The sequence below is a fragment of the Rhagoletis zephyria genome, unplaced genomic scaffold (assembly GCF_001687245.7).
Source record: "Rhagoletis zephyria isolate East Lansing unplaced genomic scaffold, Rhagoletis_zephyria_1.1 Rzeph_scaffold_04467, whole genome shotgun sequence".
Taxonomy (NCBI): domain Eukaryota; kingdom Metazoa; phylum Arthropoda; class Insecta; order Diptera; family Tephritidae; genus Rhagoletis; species Rhagoletis zephyria.
Window position 1 is genome coordinate 33,598 of NW_016161550.1, and position 16,859 is coordinate 50,456.

At 37.7% G+C, this 16,859-nt stretch overlaps 1 protein-coding gene across 1 annotated transcript; it reads left to right on the top strand.

The window, feature by feature from the left end:
• Nucleotides 1-13,636: 13,636 nt before the first annotated feature.
• Nucleotides 13,637-15,856, top strand: LOC108370761 (terminal uridylyltransferase Tailor-like). The gene is made up of 7 exons (XM_017626158.1): nt 13,637-13,810; nt 13,877-14,252; nt 14,354-14,578; nt 14,643-14,891; nt 14,965-15,135; nt 15,233-15,434; nt 15,486-15,856. Exons 1-7 carry the CDS (start codon nt 13,784-13,786, stop codon nt 15,658-15,660), a joined length of 1,425 nt encoding a protein of 474 aa, XP_017481647.1. The 5' UTR covers nt 13,637-13,783; the 3' UTR covers nt 15,661-15,856.
• The last annotated feature ends 1,003 nt before the right edge of the window (nt 15,857-16,859 follow it).

Sequence of the window (16,859 nt, forward strand, 5' to 3'; positions counted from 1 at the left end):
AAATAGAGACGATCGGCCAAGGCATGGAGCAGTGATGTGAAATAGTTATTGTTCTCATTGGGCCCTGTCACACGGTCAGGAATTATCATAATATTTGGATCGCGATCCATATTGATGGATTGATCGGTTGGGCACGAATGCTTCATGCTCAATATTTATCGCGTCAGTATTTGCATAATTTTTGTGCTGAACGCTTTTTCGGATGCAAGTAAATCATTTTATTTTGTATGAATAATTTGCAGATAATGCATTCCACAATTATTTTAAAATATGTCCTGTTACTTAAAATTGGTTTTGAAAGGTTTTAAGAAACGAGAACGAAAGCATAGCGAATACGTTTTCGGTGTTCGCATTATGAGAGTACAAGATGTACTGACGAAATGTATGGATAGCGTTTTGAAAGTGCTACACGCACAATATTTATTGACAATATCGCGATCCGCGATCCAGATTTCAAAATTTTTATAAATTTTACGATATGAATCGCGATCCATCAATACTGCATGCTACACTGTCAATAAATATCGCGATATTTGAATCACGTCTATAAATACTGACCGTGTGACAGTGCCCTGTAGGCCTCTTCACTTGAATGACGGCTGAATTTAGGCCCGTTTACTGCCCGTCTCCAGATAAAGTTTACATCTTGATACATATGTTAGAATATAAATAGCCAATGGAGACCGCTCTTTGCTCTTCAAAAGCAATATATATCTTATATCTTGCCATCTATTACTACATTTTCATTTGCACGAAAAATTCGTGCCTGCAACATCATTATTATTTTAATATAAAAGCAAAAATTGAGCTGTTTTCTCGTCATCGAGAGAAGTGTGAATGTATTTGTAAAAAGTGTGAATGTATTGCTATTGTCTTCGCAGAATTGTCCTATGTAAATCCCAAGTTAAAAAAAAGCGCTTGCATTGGCACCAGCGTTGGCACTTTGCTACGAGTTTTCAAAAATTTTAAAATTTGCTACCCCACTACTCTTTTTATATTTTTCTACGCTTTTTACACTTCATTCAACTTATGGGCATCAACTATTTGTAAATCACTATAACTCCAAAAATGTGGTAAACAGGTCATGGCTTCAAGATCTAATTGCATACTCTTACTGCAAATTGTGCAAGAAGCCTCTGACCAAAAACATCTACAACATAAATAGGCACCACCGGTAGAATTTTCCCATAACAGACAGAAGGTTCAATATCCGAGAGGGATACGAAGTTGCACAAAGAGGTAACAATGATTGCGTGTCGAGCTACCTCCACGATGGATTCGTTGCCGCAGATAAAAAGCGGCTTAACAGAGGCAAATAAAGTAAATTTTCACTTATTTATAACGAAAGTGGCGAGGGTAAGTGGCAAAAAGTAAAAGTTCGTATCAAATAAAGTAAATTTTCAATTATTTATAACGAAAGTGGCGAGGGTAAGTTGCAAAAAGTGTTTAGTTCTATAAGTTCGGTATTTGGAAAACGCCACTGTAAAAGAAACAAATATTATACAAAACTTAAAAGAGTACAAATGTTATTGAAATTCGAATGTTATGATTTTTTATTTAAACATTAAATAATAATAATAATAATAATATATTGGCGCTTACACATATGTTAGTGTTTGGCCGAGCTTCTCCTCCGATTTGTGGCGTGCGCCTTGATGTTGTCACACAAAGAGGAGGGACCTACAGTTTTACGCCGACTCCGAACGGCGATTGTATTTTTATGAGAAGCTGTTTTTCATGGCAGAAATACACTTCAAAACATTAAATATGCATATGAATTTCAAATAACAACCAATTTTTATCTTTTGATACGATTTTTTTTACTTTTTACTACGATTCTGGTATTCTGTATATCATTATATGATATTTTGTTATTTAAAAATATATTTTCTTTATTATTTGATCATGTCGAAAGTATTTATTAATAATCAAAAATTTTATTTTCCAATAACAAACAAATTTATAGAACAATAAATTTAACTTCAAGAATTTAAACAAGTGTAAAAACATGCAGTTTAATTACCCTACATTCTGCTACGTAATCGGTTTCGTGGGGGTTCNTGTATATGTATGTACATACATATAAGTAAAATATAAATAAATTTAAGTAACACATACATAAAAAACCCTAAGTCATAAGTATTTCAATTGCATCATCCGCGTCTTTCCTTTCCATGTTTACGCTTTGAGTACAAAATCACTTATGAGCCGCTCGCCGTCTGTAGCAAACGACAGCCAGCATGTTGGCGCACATGTGCGCGGATATGTTCGTCGTGTGTAGCCACTGTTAGGATTATCCTCGTAACCTTGAGGGATTTCCCAAATAGCTTACGGCTCGTATTGCTGGATTGTTAAATAAATGCTAACGATGACCAAATTGTAATACAGTTAACTTTATTGTACAACAAACAATTTACAATACTTGCTAATACAGTAAAAACACTTTACAATACTTGTTAAAGCAATAACAACGCTTTACTAAATTTGTTAACACAATTAAACTTATAGCTTGCTTATTCGCAACTTACTTCTCTGCTCACTTTACTTGTAGCTTGCTGTGTTGTATCTGACCCACTTCGCTGTGGCGGCGCCCTTATATACCTGTGCTCGTACTTATGGCAACTCCAGAACGTTCTGAAGTTTATCGCTCATTCTCTTTCTCTCGCTGTTCGCAGTGTTTATCCAACTTGACGTTTCTACGTCATTCCACGAACATTCTGCCTATTTCTCGTTGTTTGCTTCGCGTTGCCGCAGTATTCGTCACACTTGGTTATAATAAACAGGGCGAATTGTAACAAATTCCGACGAATTCGTAAGTATCTATTGATTTTAGATGCTTACGTTTGCGTTCAAGTGCATTATAATCGTTCGAATTCATTGCCCATACAGTAGATAATTAAGTGACAGTTCACTCCGTTCCGTTACTTCCATTATAATCCAGGCATAAAACAACCAACAATCTATATATATAAAAATGGTGTGAAAAATGTATAGTAATTCATCAATTGAGAACGGTTGGATCGATTTAGCTTAAATTTTAGTTGTTCGTAATTGCCAGGAGAAGGTTTTTACGAAAGAAAATTTTGGGAAACCCCTCCGGGACAGTCGGAAAATTGGAAAGATCGAAAATTGATTTTTTTGTATGGAGTTTTGTGTGCAATTCTTTCGGAATGGCATTCGAATGGAAAAATAGAAAATTTTAAGTGGAAAACTCTGAAAAATCCGGAAGAACGCAAAAAATTTGAATTTTTTTTCGACGAAAGCTTGGAAAATTTCTGATAATTGTGAAATTCATTGGGAGCTTGAATCAGTTGGGAACAATTTTCTCCTATGTTTCATAACTGATTCGAATGGGTGCTGCTTTTTTGGAAACGAGTTTAGAAGAAGGAGTGCACTAAGTTTTAATTTTTCCGATAGTTGGCGCAGGGGTCGAGCTATGCTTAAAAAAATGGAGTTGGTTCGTTGGTAGCCTATGGCCTAGATTAGCATATGGGATTCATTTTTTCCGTTAAGTGGGTCAGAGACCGAACTATTCGAAACAGTCTCATTAATGGTCCGATTTGCTGGCAATTTAGCACGTAGGTAGCTTATTGGCTGGGTTAACATATATGACATTTTTTCTGATTGGTGGACCCGAACCGATCAATTCCAAAAAATCTTCAATCGAAAGGTATTGGTTGAATGCGGGTATTGGCCAACAAAAATGGAAAAAAATTGATGCAGCAAATGTTAACGATATTTTTGATACATTTTTTTTGCGCTGGTTACAAATCCGTAAGCAAAAAGCTACCATCAGCTCCAGATGTTAAGAAAAAATGAGGTCAAATTGTCAAAAAATCGAGTTTTTTGCAATATATGAGAAGCTCTAGCAAAGAAACAAAGGGTGGTAGAACCTTCCACTTAGGCTTTGATTAAAGCAAGTTCTCGCACCTTTGCTTTATGGTCACTTAGGGCTGGTTTCTCCAACTCAACTTAAATTAGTTTAGCCACTTTTGGACTTAAGTCAAAAGTTAGCCTACGTTTTACACAGCTTATTCTTGACTGAGTCGAGAAAATTGGCTTAACTAAGTTGAGTTGGAGAAACCAGCCCTTATAGACATTTGTTGAACAGGAATAACTGATTTCGGGAAGTTTGAGTCCCTACCGCAATTAGGCAAAAGGTCATAGAACCTTCCTAGAACTACAGACTATCATCCCTGAAAGTACTATTCCTGCACCTTGCCCTAATGGTCACCTATACTCATTTACTTTTTATCTTCAAGAATGGTGTACAAAGCAGTGTTAGCTGTTAAATAAATGACTATAGGTAACCTTAGGGTCAAGGTGCAGGAATGGTATTTTCAGGGATTGAACTTAAAAGTCCAAGCCTTAATTTAAGTGGAAGGTTCTATCACCCTTTGTTTCATTGCTAGAGCTTCTAAAATATTGCAAAAAACGCGAATTTTTGACATTTTCACCCCATTTTTCTCAAACTCTGGAGCTGATGGAAACATTTTACTTAATCAGCAAAAAAAAGCCTGTTAAAACCAGCTTCAACGTTTGCCGCATCCAAATCGGTGTTGCCCTGTGTTACCTACACTAATTATATAAAGAGAAGCTCCTTCTTTTTATAAGAGGTGATCTCGCGAACGGCTGTACTGATTTTTTTTTAATTTTAGACACCTACTGCAGACTTTGGATATATTAAGTGAGCGTGGCATCACCAATGCATATCGAATTTTTCACTCAGTTTCAGTATCATAAAGTGCAAGTTTTTAATGGCTATAAGATACCGTTGATTTTTTAGAATTTTTTCGCTGATGTTGCGCATTTTCGCCGTATAACGAATGCGTGAACGTTTTTTTGTATGGGAAAAAATGCCGAAGAGTGTGAGTATATAAAAGACTTATTCTGGTGGCTTAACTCCTCCTAAACGACCGAAACGGTTTTAGTGATAATTTGNTTCTAGAAATATAGTTCATTTTGCATCTAATGGCAACTTTGAGTATGCAGTTTTGTAATTCACTCGATTTCGGTTTCATAAAGTGCAGGTTTTAAATGGCTATAAGTTACCGTTGATTTTTTAAAACTTTTTCGCTGATTATGTTGCCCATTTTCTCCGTATAATGACTGCGTTATAGTTTTTTTTTTGTATTGGCGAAAATGCCGCAGAGTGTCAGTATGTAAAGGACTTATTTTGGTGGGTAAACTCCTCCTAAACGACCGAAACGATTTTAATGACATTTTTTTATGTGTTTGACTAGATCCCTGTACAATTTTCACAACTTAAAACGCCAGGTGGCGCTGGAGTCGAGTTATTACTTAAAATCGTATTTGTGATCCGATTAGACTCATATTCGAGATATATATGTATTGGTAACGATAGGGGCAATACTCTTACAAAAAAAGATGGCGCTGGGGCCGAGTTATTGCCAAAAATCATCAACTCGGAGGCACCAGGGATCAAAGTCAAATTACCCCCTTTAAATCAACCCTCAGAACCATTGCGGTCCTTGCTTTACGGTGACTAAACAGAAAGTGGACCAATGATACTCACCAGTTTGTNTTCTGGTGGCTTAACTCCTCCTAAACGACCGAAACGGTTTTAGTGATAATTTGTAGTGGCGCTGGAACCGAGTTATTGCTAAAAATCGTCGATTCGGAGGCACCAGGGATCAAAGTTAAATTACTCCCGTTAAATAAACCATCAGAACCATTGCGGTCCTTGCTTTACGGTGACTAAACAGAATGTGGACCAATGATACTCACCAGTTTGTAAATTGCCACCAACTATCCTATACAGATTCAAGGACGATTCACTATCGAGCCACAAGGACTTATTCCCGGTATAACGCTTTCGTCAGGCAATGGGGATATGCTTTCTGTCGCCCGCAGAACCAAACATGAACCTGAGTTGCTGGCGAAAACGTTGGACGAAACATTTCAATAAAAAAATTAATTTTGGGCGGGCGAAGTTCGCCGGGTCCGCTAGTGTTTAATATTAAATGCCATACATACTGTGGCGAATACTGCGGCAACACAAAGCGAACAACGAGAAATAGGCAGNATACGGATCGATTTATCGGCCAACCAGTTGGCCAACCGCTAGAATTTGGTGGTAAATAAGCCGTGTGTAGGCAAGTTGGCAAACCTTCGTCAAGTTGTTCGTCTGGTTGGAGTAAAATCAAAAATTTTTGAATTTTGAGGCAGATTGGTCAACTTGCTCTGTGTGTAGACAAGTTGGCAACCTAAAATGCGATTTCATTTTTTTAATGCGCATTAACGTTAACATGTGTTTTTCGGTTCGTTTCGCTAGTGAAAATGCGTATAATTTGTGAAAACGGGGGCGGTAGCAATAACAAATACATAAAAATGAGATGCATTCCTAGCATAGCTTAAAAGTTTGCCAGTGCTGTTGTGTGGTTCACAGCTCAAAAACTCTCAATCAAATGAAATCGGCCAACTGGTTGATACCTTTGTAGGGAATTTCTTTAAGTAGGTTGGTCAACTGGCCGATAAATCAATGCGTGTGTAGGGCCTTTTACAAATTATATGAAACATCTCAGCCAGCAAAAAATCCGAAAACCGATCCGAAAAAGGACAAAAAAGTGGATGAAGTGCGGATTTTTGTCCGTTTACTAATTCCATTTGCGGCTACTTTGACCGCTTCCCACTAAAGTGTGCCGCAAAATTGTTTGTGAAACTAATACGTTTAAGGCCGCTTATTCTGAAATTTGTCTGATTGAATTTTTCGTTCAATACGATTTTCATCTGCACTTCACAGATACTTTTACATGGTTCAAAAGAATTAAAATAAAATTAGGATGCGCCTAACGGAATTCGAATCCGGCATCTTCTGGAAGCTAGCAAATAGCGGCACACTCTGCACGCTCAGCTACTGCCGACTACGCATGCATGCTTTGAAATGTTTAGCTAGAGGAAATAAAATACAATTATTGCTTTCAAATGACAGCATCTTTTTCCAACGTTTCAAACGTTTTCCTGATACAAAAATTTAAAATAAAACTTTTTACTAGCAGAAACTAGCAGCTGTCAAAATGGATAAACCAAAATTCGCGCCAAATATTTTCAATAGTCAAATACATCGACCAGCTGTTTACTTGCTACTTTCTGCTCTCTGTGAGCGTAATTCTCTCAATTTTCCCATTCTTCTTCTTCCGGATAATTATCTTCTAGAAAAGAAAAGAAACAAATGCAGCGTTTTTGCTGCATTTAAAATGCAACATTTAGCACTTTCGAACATATGTTCTCGAAGAGCGTTCATGCTAACGCATTTAGCAAATGTACATTTACGAGAGTTCGAAATCGTATGCTTTTGACCAACAGCCGTGTTCCAGTCGCTTATTCAGATCCGTATCTATTGCGATCAATTCTCACGCAGAAGATAATGTGCAAAAAACCCTACTGAAAAGGAAAAATAAATTTTAAACCAAAAATACAATACAAAAACTTGAATTGTCTTAACCATAACCGAACATTTGTTTGTGTATACATTCATTTGTCGGTGCTGTCAATTATAATGTCCTCACTTAATTAGGAAACAAAACAGAGTTGATCACAAATTGATCCAGATTTCTATCAACATCACATAGATGTTGAATATGCGTAACTTTTCTTTATCCAAATAATGTAAAAAATTAATGAAATCTCGATGGCGATCACTGAAACGCAGCTAGCGACTGCNTAACCGAACATTTGTTTGTGTATACATTCATTTGTCGGTGCTGTCAATTATAATGTCCTCACTTAATTAGGAAACAAAACAGAGTTGATCACAAATTGATCCAGATTTCTATCAACATCACATAGATGTTGAATATGCGTAACTTTTCTTTATCCAAATAATGTAAAAAATTAATGAAATCTCGATGGCGATCACTGAAACGCAGCTAGCGACTGCATTGTGGCGAATACTGCGGCAACGCGAAGCGAACAACGAGAAATAGGCAGAATGTTCGAGGAATGACGTAGGTTGACGTAGGATGTTCCACAAAGAGAAACGTCAAGTTGGATGAACACTGCGAACAGCGAGAGAAAGAGAATGAGCGATGAACTTCAGAACGTTCTAGAGTTGCCATGAGTGCGAGCGCAGGTATATAAGAGCCACGATACAGCGGAGTTGGATTAGTTACGCTCAGTCAGGACTGAGCAGTCCACCACTCGAACGCACACTGGACTGGGCAGCCGGCCGAAAACAGGTTTCAGTTTTGTATACATGGACTACGCATGATTGTGTTAGTGCATGTGGCACATGCAAACAAAACGAAATAGAAAACAAGTTGTCTATGTGTGCGTGTCAGTCCACCGTCAATCCGAGATTTTCGCGGACTGAAATGAGCGAGGTAAACTCGAACTCTCTTCCTCCTCTTACAGGCTAACCTAATATTTGCGGCTTGCATTTTGGTACGCACGCCGTCGAATTTGTTTTTTTGCGTCACCCGAAATTGGCTTGCGTGCGTTTGCATTTGATTTCATTGAGCGAAACGTCAAATCAAAATGTCACGCAGAACAAAAATTGGAAATTGAGTTAGCTTCATACGCACGCCGTTCAATTTCGGTTGGTCCCATACAAGTTGTATGTGCATGAGAAATTTTTGACAGTAAATTGGCGGCGTGCGTGAATATTAGGTTAGCCAGTTATCCACACAAAACCGGTTTTAGGCGGACTGAGCAGTCCAGTGTGCGGAGGCCCAATAGTGCAGTGGCAATGGCAGTGACAGTTTATAAAATCAGCTGTTACTGCTAATACTGGCAGTCACTACCGCAGCAAACACAATACCCATGATTCAATAATACAAGGTTCGATAAACTGACAGTTGTCTCTCTCGCACCGCTCCCTTAGCAGTGGCACAGTGTTGCTTCTTTGCAAATTTACATGGAAACAGTGTAGCTATGGTGTGAAATAGAAGTATAAGATTTTGCGCAATATGTTTATATGTATATGCATATGAAGCATATTTAACTGATGAAAACATAAACTGTTTTTAAATTGGATGTTTACATCAATCTCATAGTAGTCTTATTTTAATTTTGAGTCATTTTGCAGTTTTTATACAGCTAAATAGCACATAAATTACGTAATTTACGTAGATATATCAATATTACGTTCAACATTTCGTTTAAAATACCAGATTTCCTGCAAATACATTAGAATTTACAAAAGGAGTTTCACTACTAATTGCCTACTTTGCGGACTGTTCTACTACTTTTGTAAGGGAGTGTCAAACCGCAGCTGTCAATAATTATCTAACCTTGTATTATTGGATCATGCACAATACCATGATGCAATAATACAAGGTGTTATCAGTTGGCAACTTCTCGCTCTAATTCCGCCATATTGACTGATTTACGTGAAACAGTGTTACTTCTTTAACTATTCTTTGCCCATTAATATAGTTGCATGTTTTTTATTTTTTCTCAGTATACACACTTTGTTTTCTTCAAAAGGTATTTTATCTTATTTTATTTCATTTCATAACGAAAATACTATAAAAAAGCAATTTTTTTTTATGAGAAAATGTGAAATTTTATATTTTTCCCCCATATGGAGATTCATTTCGTCCTGTTTTTCTTCTCATTCTACTGAGCTTAGGCAGTGTCAAATCGAGCTGTCACAACTGATACCACCTTGTATTATTGCATCATGCACAATACGGCGTTGTCAGTTACTGCTTTTTTTTACATTCCCTTTTGTTTGTTTACATTTTTGTTGTTGCATTTTAGGCTTAAGTGACATCAACAGATGCTGGCTGCGTTTCATTTATGTCAAATTCAGCATGCGAAGTTTGCTGCGATGAAGGCAGTGGCAGTGAATTTAGAATTTGGGCTAAACTGAGCAGTACTGCTAGCTGCCACTGCTGTAAAAAAACAACTGATTTCGAAAACCTGCCGCTGCCACTGTCACTGCGTTATTGTATTTTGGGCTTAACAGTATACGCGAAAAAGCAATGTTGCCACTTTTTCTCATTAAACCATGTTCGAATCGCTAGCTCAATAATTCCGGCACCACATGCGCTGTCAGCGCACTAGCTTAGCGCAATGGCGCCATCTTAGCGTCACCACAGTGTCCATCGTTATACAGCATGTACGAAGACACAAGATCACGCGGGAAGGAAAGAAAGAAAAAAGTTATTTTCTAGCTGCCGAAATCTCGACGCCATCTTTGTTGTAAGAGGTAAACAACGGAGAAAACGGAACGCATGAATAATCATTTTTATTATGCAAATTCTTCTATCATCATGCCGTTGAGTAAAATTATTCTTTATCTTATGTGTACACACGTTGTCACAGGCGAAAATGAAGAAAATTGCAGTAAAAAGCCACCACCAAATTATAAACATCGAAGCAATGTAAACTAACGGCTAATGTCAAAATCGGTAAACTTTTTTCCTAAATGCGATGCTAACGGGGTACTCTCCTGCCCGCGTGATCTTGTATTTTTGGTTCATGGTTATACAGTGTCAGTGGTATTAAGTTCTTTCCCGTACGCAACGCGGGATCCCGCGGGTGCCCAAATAGCCCAGAAATCATTCCCGTACTCAACAAAATGGGTAATTGAGAGCGAAAATTGGAACGTATTCGATCGTAAGTGTCTTCTTCTCCTGCCCAAAACAGCCCGGACTTTTTTTTTCTCCGGGTAAAAACGGATAAAGCGTCAAAGTGCATATCAGCTGTTTTGTGTTTAGATGTTGCCTGTTTCTAGCGATGTGCTGAGTCAATACTTTTAAGTATTGATCGATACTCGGTACCGATTTAAAAAGTATCCAATACTCTCGATACTTGGTACGAAACATTTAGGTTTCGAATAAAAGCGCGCATAGGCCAAAAAATATGGAAAAAACGGTTCAGGGCAGACTCGCCTATAAACACCCGAATGTAGGAGCCAATAGAGGTTTTAATACGGATTCAAATGAAAGATGTATATATCTCGGTTCGAGGCCATAATGCAGAGAAACCCTTACTTGTTGGAATCATTTTTGTTCCAGCTGAATCGGACGATTTCAAACCGGTTTCGGCGTTCTCGAGGACGAAAAATGACACTGAAGATGGCACAACGCCGAAACCGGTTTGTTTCCAAACCAAATTTGACAAGGGATGACGGAAATTCGTTCCAAAATACATCATAAAATTTCATATTTTCTTCTAAACAAAATTTGTTTTTTTTATAATATATTCGCAATGAAATGAAATAAAATAACATATAATACCTTTTTGAGAAAACCAAATGTGTATACTGAGAAAAAATAAAAAAACTCAAATATATTATTAGGCAAAGAATTGGTAAAGAAGTAACACTGTTTCAGCTAAGGCAGTCAATATGGCGGAATTAGAGCGAGAAGTTGCCAACTGATTACACCTTGTATTATTGCATCATGTACTAGACCCACCTACTGACATGTATTTCGACCCCCTGAATCCGAATCTGAGGTCCGTTTGACACGTACACTAAATTATGAAAAACCGAAAAAATAGCAACAAAAATTTTCCAATTTTCGCAATTTACTCGAAATTTTGTACGAGTTAAATGGGGTTGGCTTTCCTTTATGACCGTTCGTTAAAGGGGCGATGGGCTAAAGGTAAGTGGGCGTGGCACCTCTAATCCACCATTTTGGAGAGGGATTGAACCGCCATTGACAAAAATGCAACCCCCCACCACCTAGGTCCCCTATGGTTCAATAGGGACCCCTTAGAAAAATTGCCAAAAATCACAATTTTCATTTGCGTTTATTCGCATAAAAAATGTTAAATATTAATTTGCACAATACATTTTTATATACAAGACATTTTTATAAAACACCCAGTAAACAAAATAGACATCACTGGGGCGGCAGCCCCAGGTTTACAACACAGAAAGCGAGTTCTAGTTACCTCATCCTTTCCCAAGGTTACATCACTGGGGCGGTAGCCCCAGTTTGGTCACACAGAAAGGAGAATTCTACTTAGTAAGGGTTGTAATCCCTAAGCGCTGCCGAAGGCCGCCTACGCAAAAATACTGTGGACGCAAGTAAAAATTTCGATTTTTGGCAATTTTTCTAAGGGGTCCGTAGGGAACCATAGGGAGCCTAGGTGGTCGGGGGTTGCATTTTTGTCAATGGCGGTTCATGCCCTCTCCAAAAAGGTCGGTTGGAGGTGCCACGCCCACTCCCCCTTCGACCGCCACACCTTTAACGAACGGCCATAATGGAAAGTTTCCCCGTTAAATGGATGGTTAAAAGCACCCGCAACTTTTTTTTTGTGTACCGGTGCCATTATTCCGTGAGTTGCAGGTCCAAATAACGGCACATTCCTAACGAAAAACGATACTGAAAATGGCACAACGCCGAAACCGATTTGTCACCAAACCTAATTTGACAAGGGATGATGGAAAATCGTTCCACATTACACCATACACCTACCCTGTCGGAAACACCAACAACGAAAATGAGATGCATGCAGTAATTAATTGATAGCAAAATATTTTCTAGTAAAAAAAAAAAATATTATAATTGTTAATGGCATTTTCAATCTTGATAATTGGGCACTGTTTATGAATTTGTACAACGATTTTGGGTTGATGTGCCCAAACGCGTGAATCGAATCAAAAAACTTTTACACACACTTGTAGACAACAGTTCACGCATTACTACAAAAATTTAATTTACTAAAGCTGTGCACTAATTTAACAACAATGTCGGTGGAAATATGGTATTTGGTGCAAAAATTTGTTATAAATTTGTATATACATTTTTATATACAAGATATTTTTATAAAATACCCAGTAACCAAAATAGACATCACTGGGGCGGCAGCCCCAGGTTTACCATACAGAAAGGGAATTCTAGTTACCTCATCCTTTCCCAAGGTCACACAGAAAGGAGAATTCTACGTAGTAAGGGTTATAATCCCTAAGCGCGGCCGAAGGCCGCCTACGCAGAAAGGTGTTCTCTGCAAAAGGTGTTCAGGCCCCCTTCTTCGGACGCAAGTTTAACTTGGTTTTTTCCTTGCAATAAATCGAAATTTCCCCTATTTTCAAACAGCTCCCCAGTGGTCTGTGGGAGGGGTTGGGGGGAAGGGGTGACTTTTTATAAAGCGGTGTCAATCCTCTTTCGTTTAGGGGGGATTGTGTTGCAACCATGATCGCAATTGCGCCGTGTAGCGCATAGTTTCTCATACCTATATAGCCATGGGTAATAGCGCAATTTTTTTGGCGCTAGCTTAATAACGCCAGCGCCACCTGTGGTGTCAGCGCACTTACTCAGCGCAATAGTGCAGTGTACTGAATTGAACACGGTGCCATCTGAGTGTCACTACAGTACCCATCGTCATACAGTGTAGTACACCATACAGTGGTGTCATGTCTATTATTTCTATAATTTTCGGCGCTGAGCAACGCTTGTACCGCCAACCAAATTTAATTGATAGGAATGTAGTAAATGGCACGATATTCCCATCATTCTTGAGTAAAAGCTTTAAATTTGCGTTCTCAACGCTCAAAAGCAAAAACAAAGTACGTGTAAATTTTCAAAAGCGAATTGTGTTGGTGCCTCATGTGTTGCTTGGTGTTAATGGCGCTGGCGCTTTCCATATACTGGTGTTGGCGCGGCGATTCCGGCTACGGTGTTACCGTAATTGCGCCGCGCAGCGCAGTGTTACCCAAGCCTATTCCTAAAAGCCAGTTTATTTGTTTTCTTTTTTTGGTTGGGTTTGTGCATTTTGTTCGATTTTTTATTGCTTGTATAAAGATTACTTACCCTTTAACAACTTTCCTCGTCGGCAAGTTGCAGAAATTCATTTTACATTGAAAATGGCGGCGTCAGTAGAACAACTTTATGTAAGTAGCCAGATTAGGGTATATACATAAATGGGGCCACGTTAACATGTTTTGCCCATCTATCAGTTGCATCCTTTAACTCTGGAGTCCCAACTATTCCTCAACTCCTTGGAAGCGTACGGCAAAATTTATAACCAAATTGATCCTAATCTGTATGATTCGTTAACAAATGTGGTGATTGGAATAGAAAAATTCTTAGATCAAAAACCTGCCTTAATAGCGGCAACGGATAAAACTAAGTTTGTGCAACCCAAAGAGTTGGCCGCAATACAAAACTTTTACCATTGCACCTTGTGCAAGAAGGATCTGGGCAAGACGGTTGACAAGGCCGCGATTCATTTGGCAGAGGGTCACCGAGTTAAGACTGCTAAGGAAGTAAAAAAAGAAAAGAAGCAAGCTGAAAAAATTCGAAGCGAAAGCAAGCTAATCAAATTGCCAAAAAGTAAGCATATCTAAGTTTCATTTACTCTTTATTTATCATGATGCATTATGTTTATTTATGTAAATAAAGTTCTTTGTTTAACCTTTCTGTAAACATATTAGAAGCGAAAGCGATTGTTATGAGCGATTTCGCAAAATTTTTCGCCGATCAATTGCAAGTGGCAGAAAAATTAAAACAAGTGCCGGAATATGACATTATAGAGAATTCGCTGTCGGATATGCTTAAGAAAGTGTTTCCCGATAAAAGCATCAAAATGTATAAATTCGGATCGCGAATAACTGGTATTGGCACACGAAATTCGGATCTTGATATATACGTTGATATCGGTAGGAAAAATCTTACTTTTTGTGTGATGTGTATGTATAACAAATAAAATTTCTTTTCATTTAGGTGGCCGTTTCAATGAATTCGAGCATGGTGCCTCAGCAGAGACGCTGAAAATCTTCGACCGAGTTCATGACATTTTTAAAAAGAATGCTATAGATTGGTGCATGAATCGTGCTATTAGAGGTGCACGTGTACCCATACTAAGGATGACTAACACTAGGACTAATATAGAATGTGATGTGGGCTTTTCCAACAGCATAAGTTATTGCAATACGCAAATGCTTGAATATATTTACCAACAACAGCCTATAGGTTCGAAAATTATTATTGGTTTGAAAATATCACGAATACAAGTTGTAAATTATTACCAATTCAATTTTTTTAGCTCGACGATTGTGCATATTCATGAAAAAATGGCTAGAGCGCACAAGATTAAATAGGCATATAACTACTTACTGTATGTCGTTGATGGTAATTTACTATTTACAGATCAACAATTTTTTGCCCTCAATTGAGACTCTGCAAAAGAATATGTTGGCCAATGTTTTAGTTGGACGTAAGTTAACACAAATAATATGTGAAACGCACGTTTATCTCTTAAACATGCTTTCAATTTACTATGTATACATATGTATATATTTTTTATATTACAGCATGGATTGGCAACTTTATTGAGATTCCCTTAACTGAATTGAACATGCAAGTATTAAGCGTCAGCCCACCGAGTTGCAAGCAGCACATTAAAGAATTTTGTATATATTATGCCAATTTCAATTATGAATCGCATGTAGTATGTCCCTATTTTGGACGTACACATATAAAAATTAAAAATTTTGAAAGCCTAATGCCAGAACGGTAATTTTAATGCATTTAGCAAAAGCTTGTAATTAATAATTTGTTTTGCAGATATACCAATTTTGTAAAGAGCGAGGATTCTGCCAAAGATTCTGGCATACAACTAAATACAGCTATGGTCGTACAGGATCCACTAGAAATGAATCATAACGTAGCAGAGCGCGCGACCAAAGTAGATCTTAAGGAGTGGCAAGATTTTTTAAAGCAGTCAGCTATGCTCTTATAGGCGACACACACCGTCCGTCTGACTCGTGAGTCGGTGTGGATGTGTTTGTGACTCTGAATGATTCAACTGTGTGTAGTCGAAGGCGAGTCAACACGTACACAAATGACTTGCGAGTCAGACGCACTGTCTATGTAGCCTATTAGTCCATATGAAATAAAATCATTTTCTTTTTTTTCTGGGTTTAATTACATGAATGTACCTTGTAAACATTCGGTATCATTTTAAAGTCAAAAAAGTCTGGGAATTCTGAGTTGTAATCCTCATTAAAAAGAGTCAGAAAAGAGCACATCGAGGGCTTATATTCAATACCCTCTATCTGCACTTTTCACAAAAATGAGACTGATATAAAAATCCACCTAAAACATAACTGTCATCGGTAATTTTAGCGCTGACCTTGTATAACGCTTGGCAGAAGAATTTACTAAGTCAAAATTAACATCAGTGATGTCAGGTAAGTCCCAGATGGGTTCTAACCAAGGTGTATTAAACAAGGTGTGATTGACAACTCAGTGCGGCTCTCTTTTAAGGTACTATAATGTCAAAAAGTATAATCAAACGAATTAACCCTTAGTGATGCATGTATCTTATCAGCACTGATGCCCAAGGCTTTTATTTCAATTATAGTTTTGTTTTACTTACATTACTTACATTACTTATATCACATATATTTCGTCAATAAAATAAAAAAAATTGTTTATAAAATCGTTTTAGCAATTTTCTTGTTTTTAATGGCCCAAGTTTTATGCTTTTGTGCGTTTATTTTTATATTTAAATTTTTTATCCTAAACATTATTCGACACTTATAAAAGTATGATTTTACATTTTTTACCAATTTTATATGTGAGCTTAACTCTAACAATTTTGAAATTAAATTTTTTTCATGCGAAACAGTTTTCCATTAAAGACCTTGCTTCGAGCGGTTTTAATTTAAGCTCTTCCATACTTGCTTGCATGGTTTAATTATTTCGGTAGCCGAAATATTTCAGTTCGCAACGTGCATTCTAAAGAGTCGTCTGTTTGAGTTTGGGCATCAACAAAGAATGTATCCTGATCGCGTACTAAATCCTCACTTGTATCAGTTAAGCGAAGCGCACATTAGCGCGATTCCATCGTTGCGAATACGTTGCGAATTCGGCTGTTAACTTCGAATCCGCAAACGTGCGCACACTTGAGCGATTTTTTCGCGTCGATTTCCGATG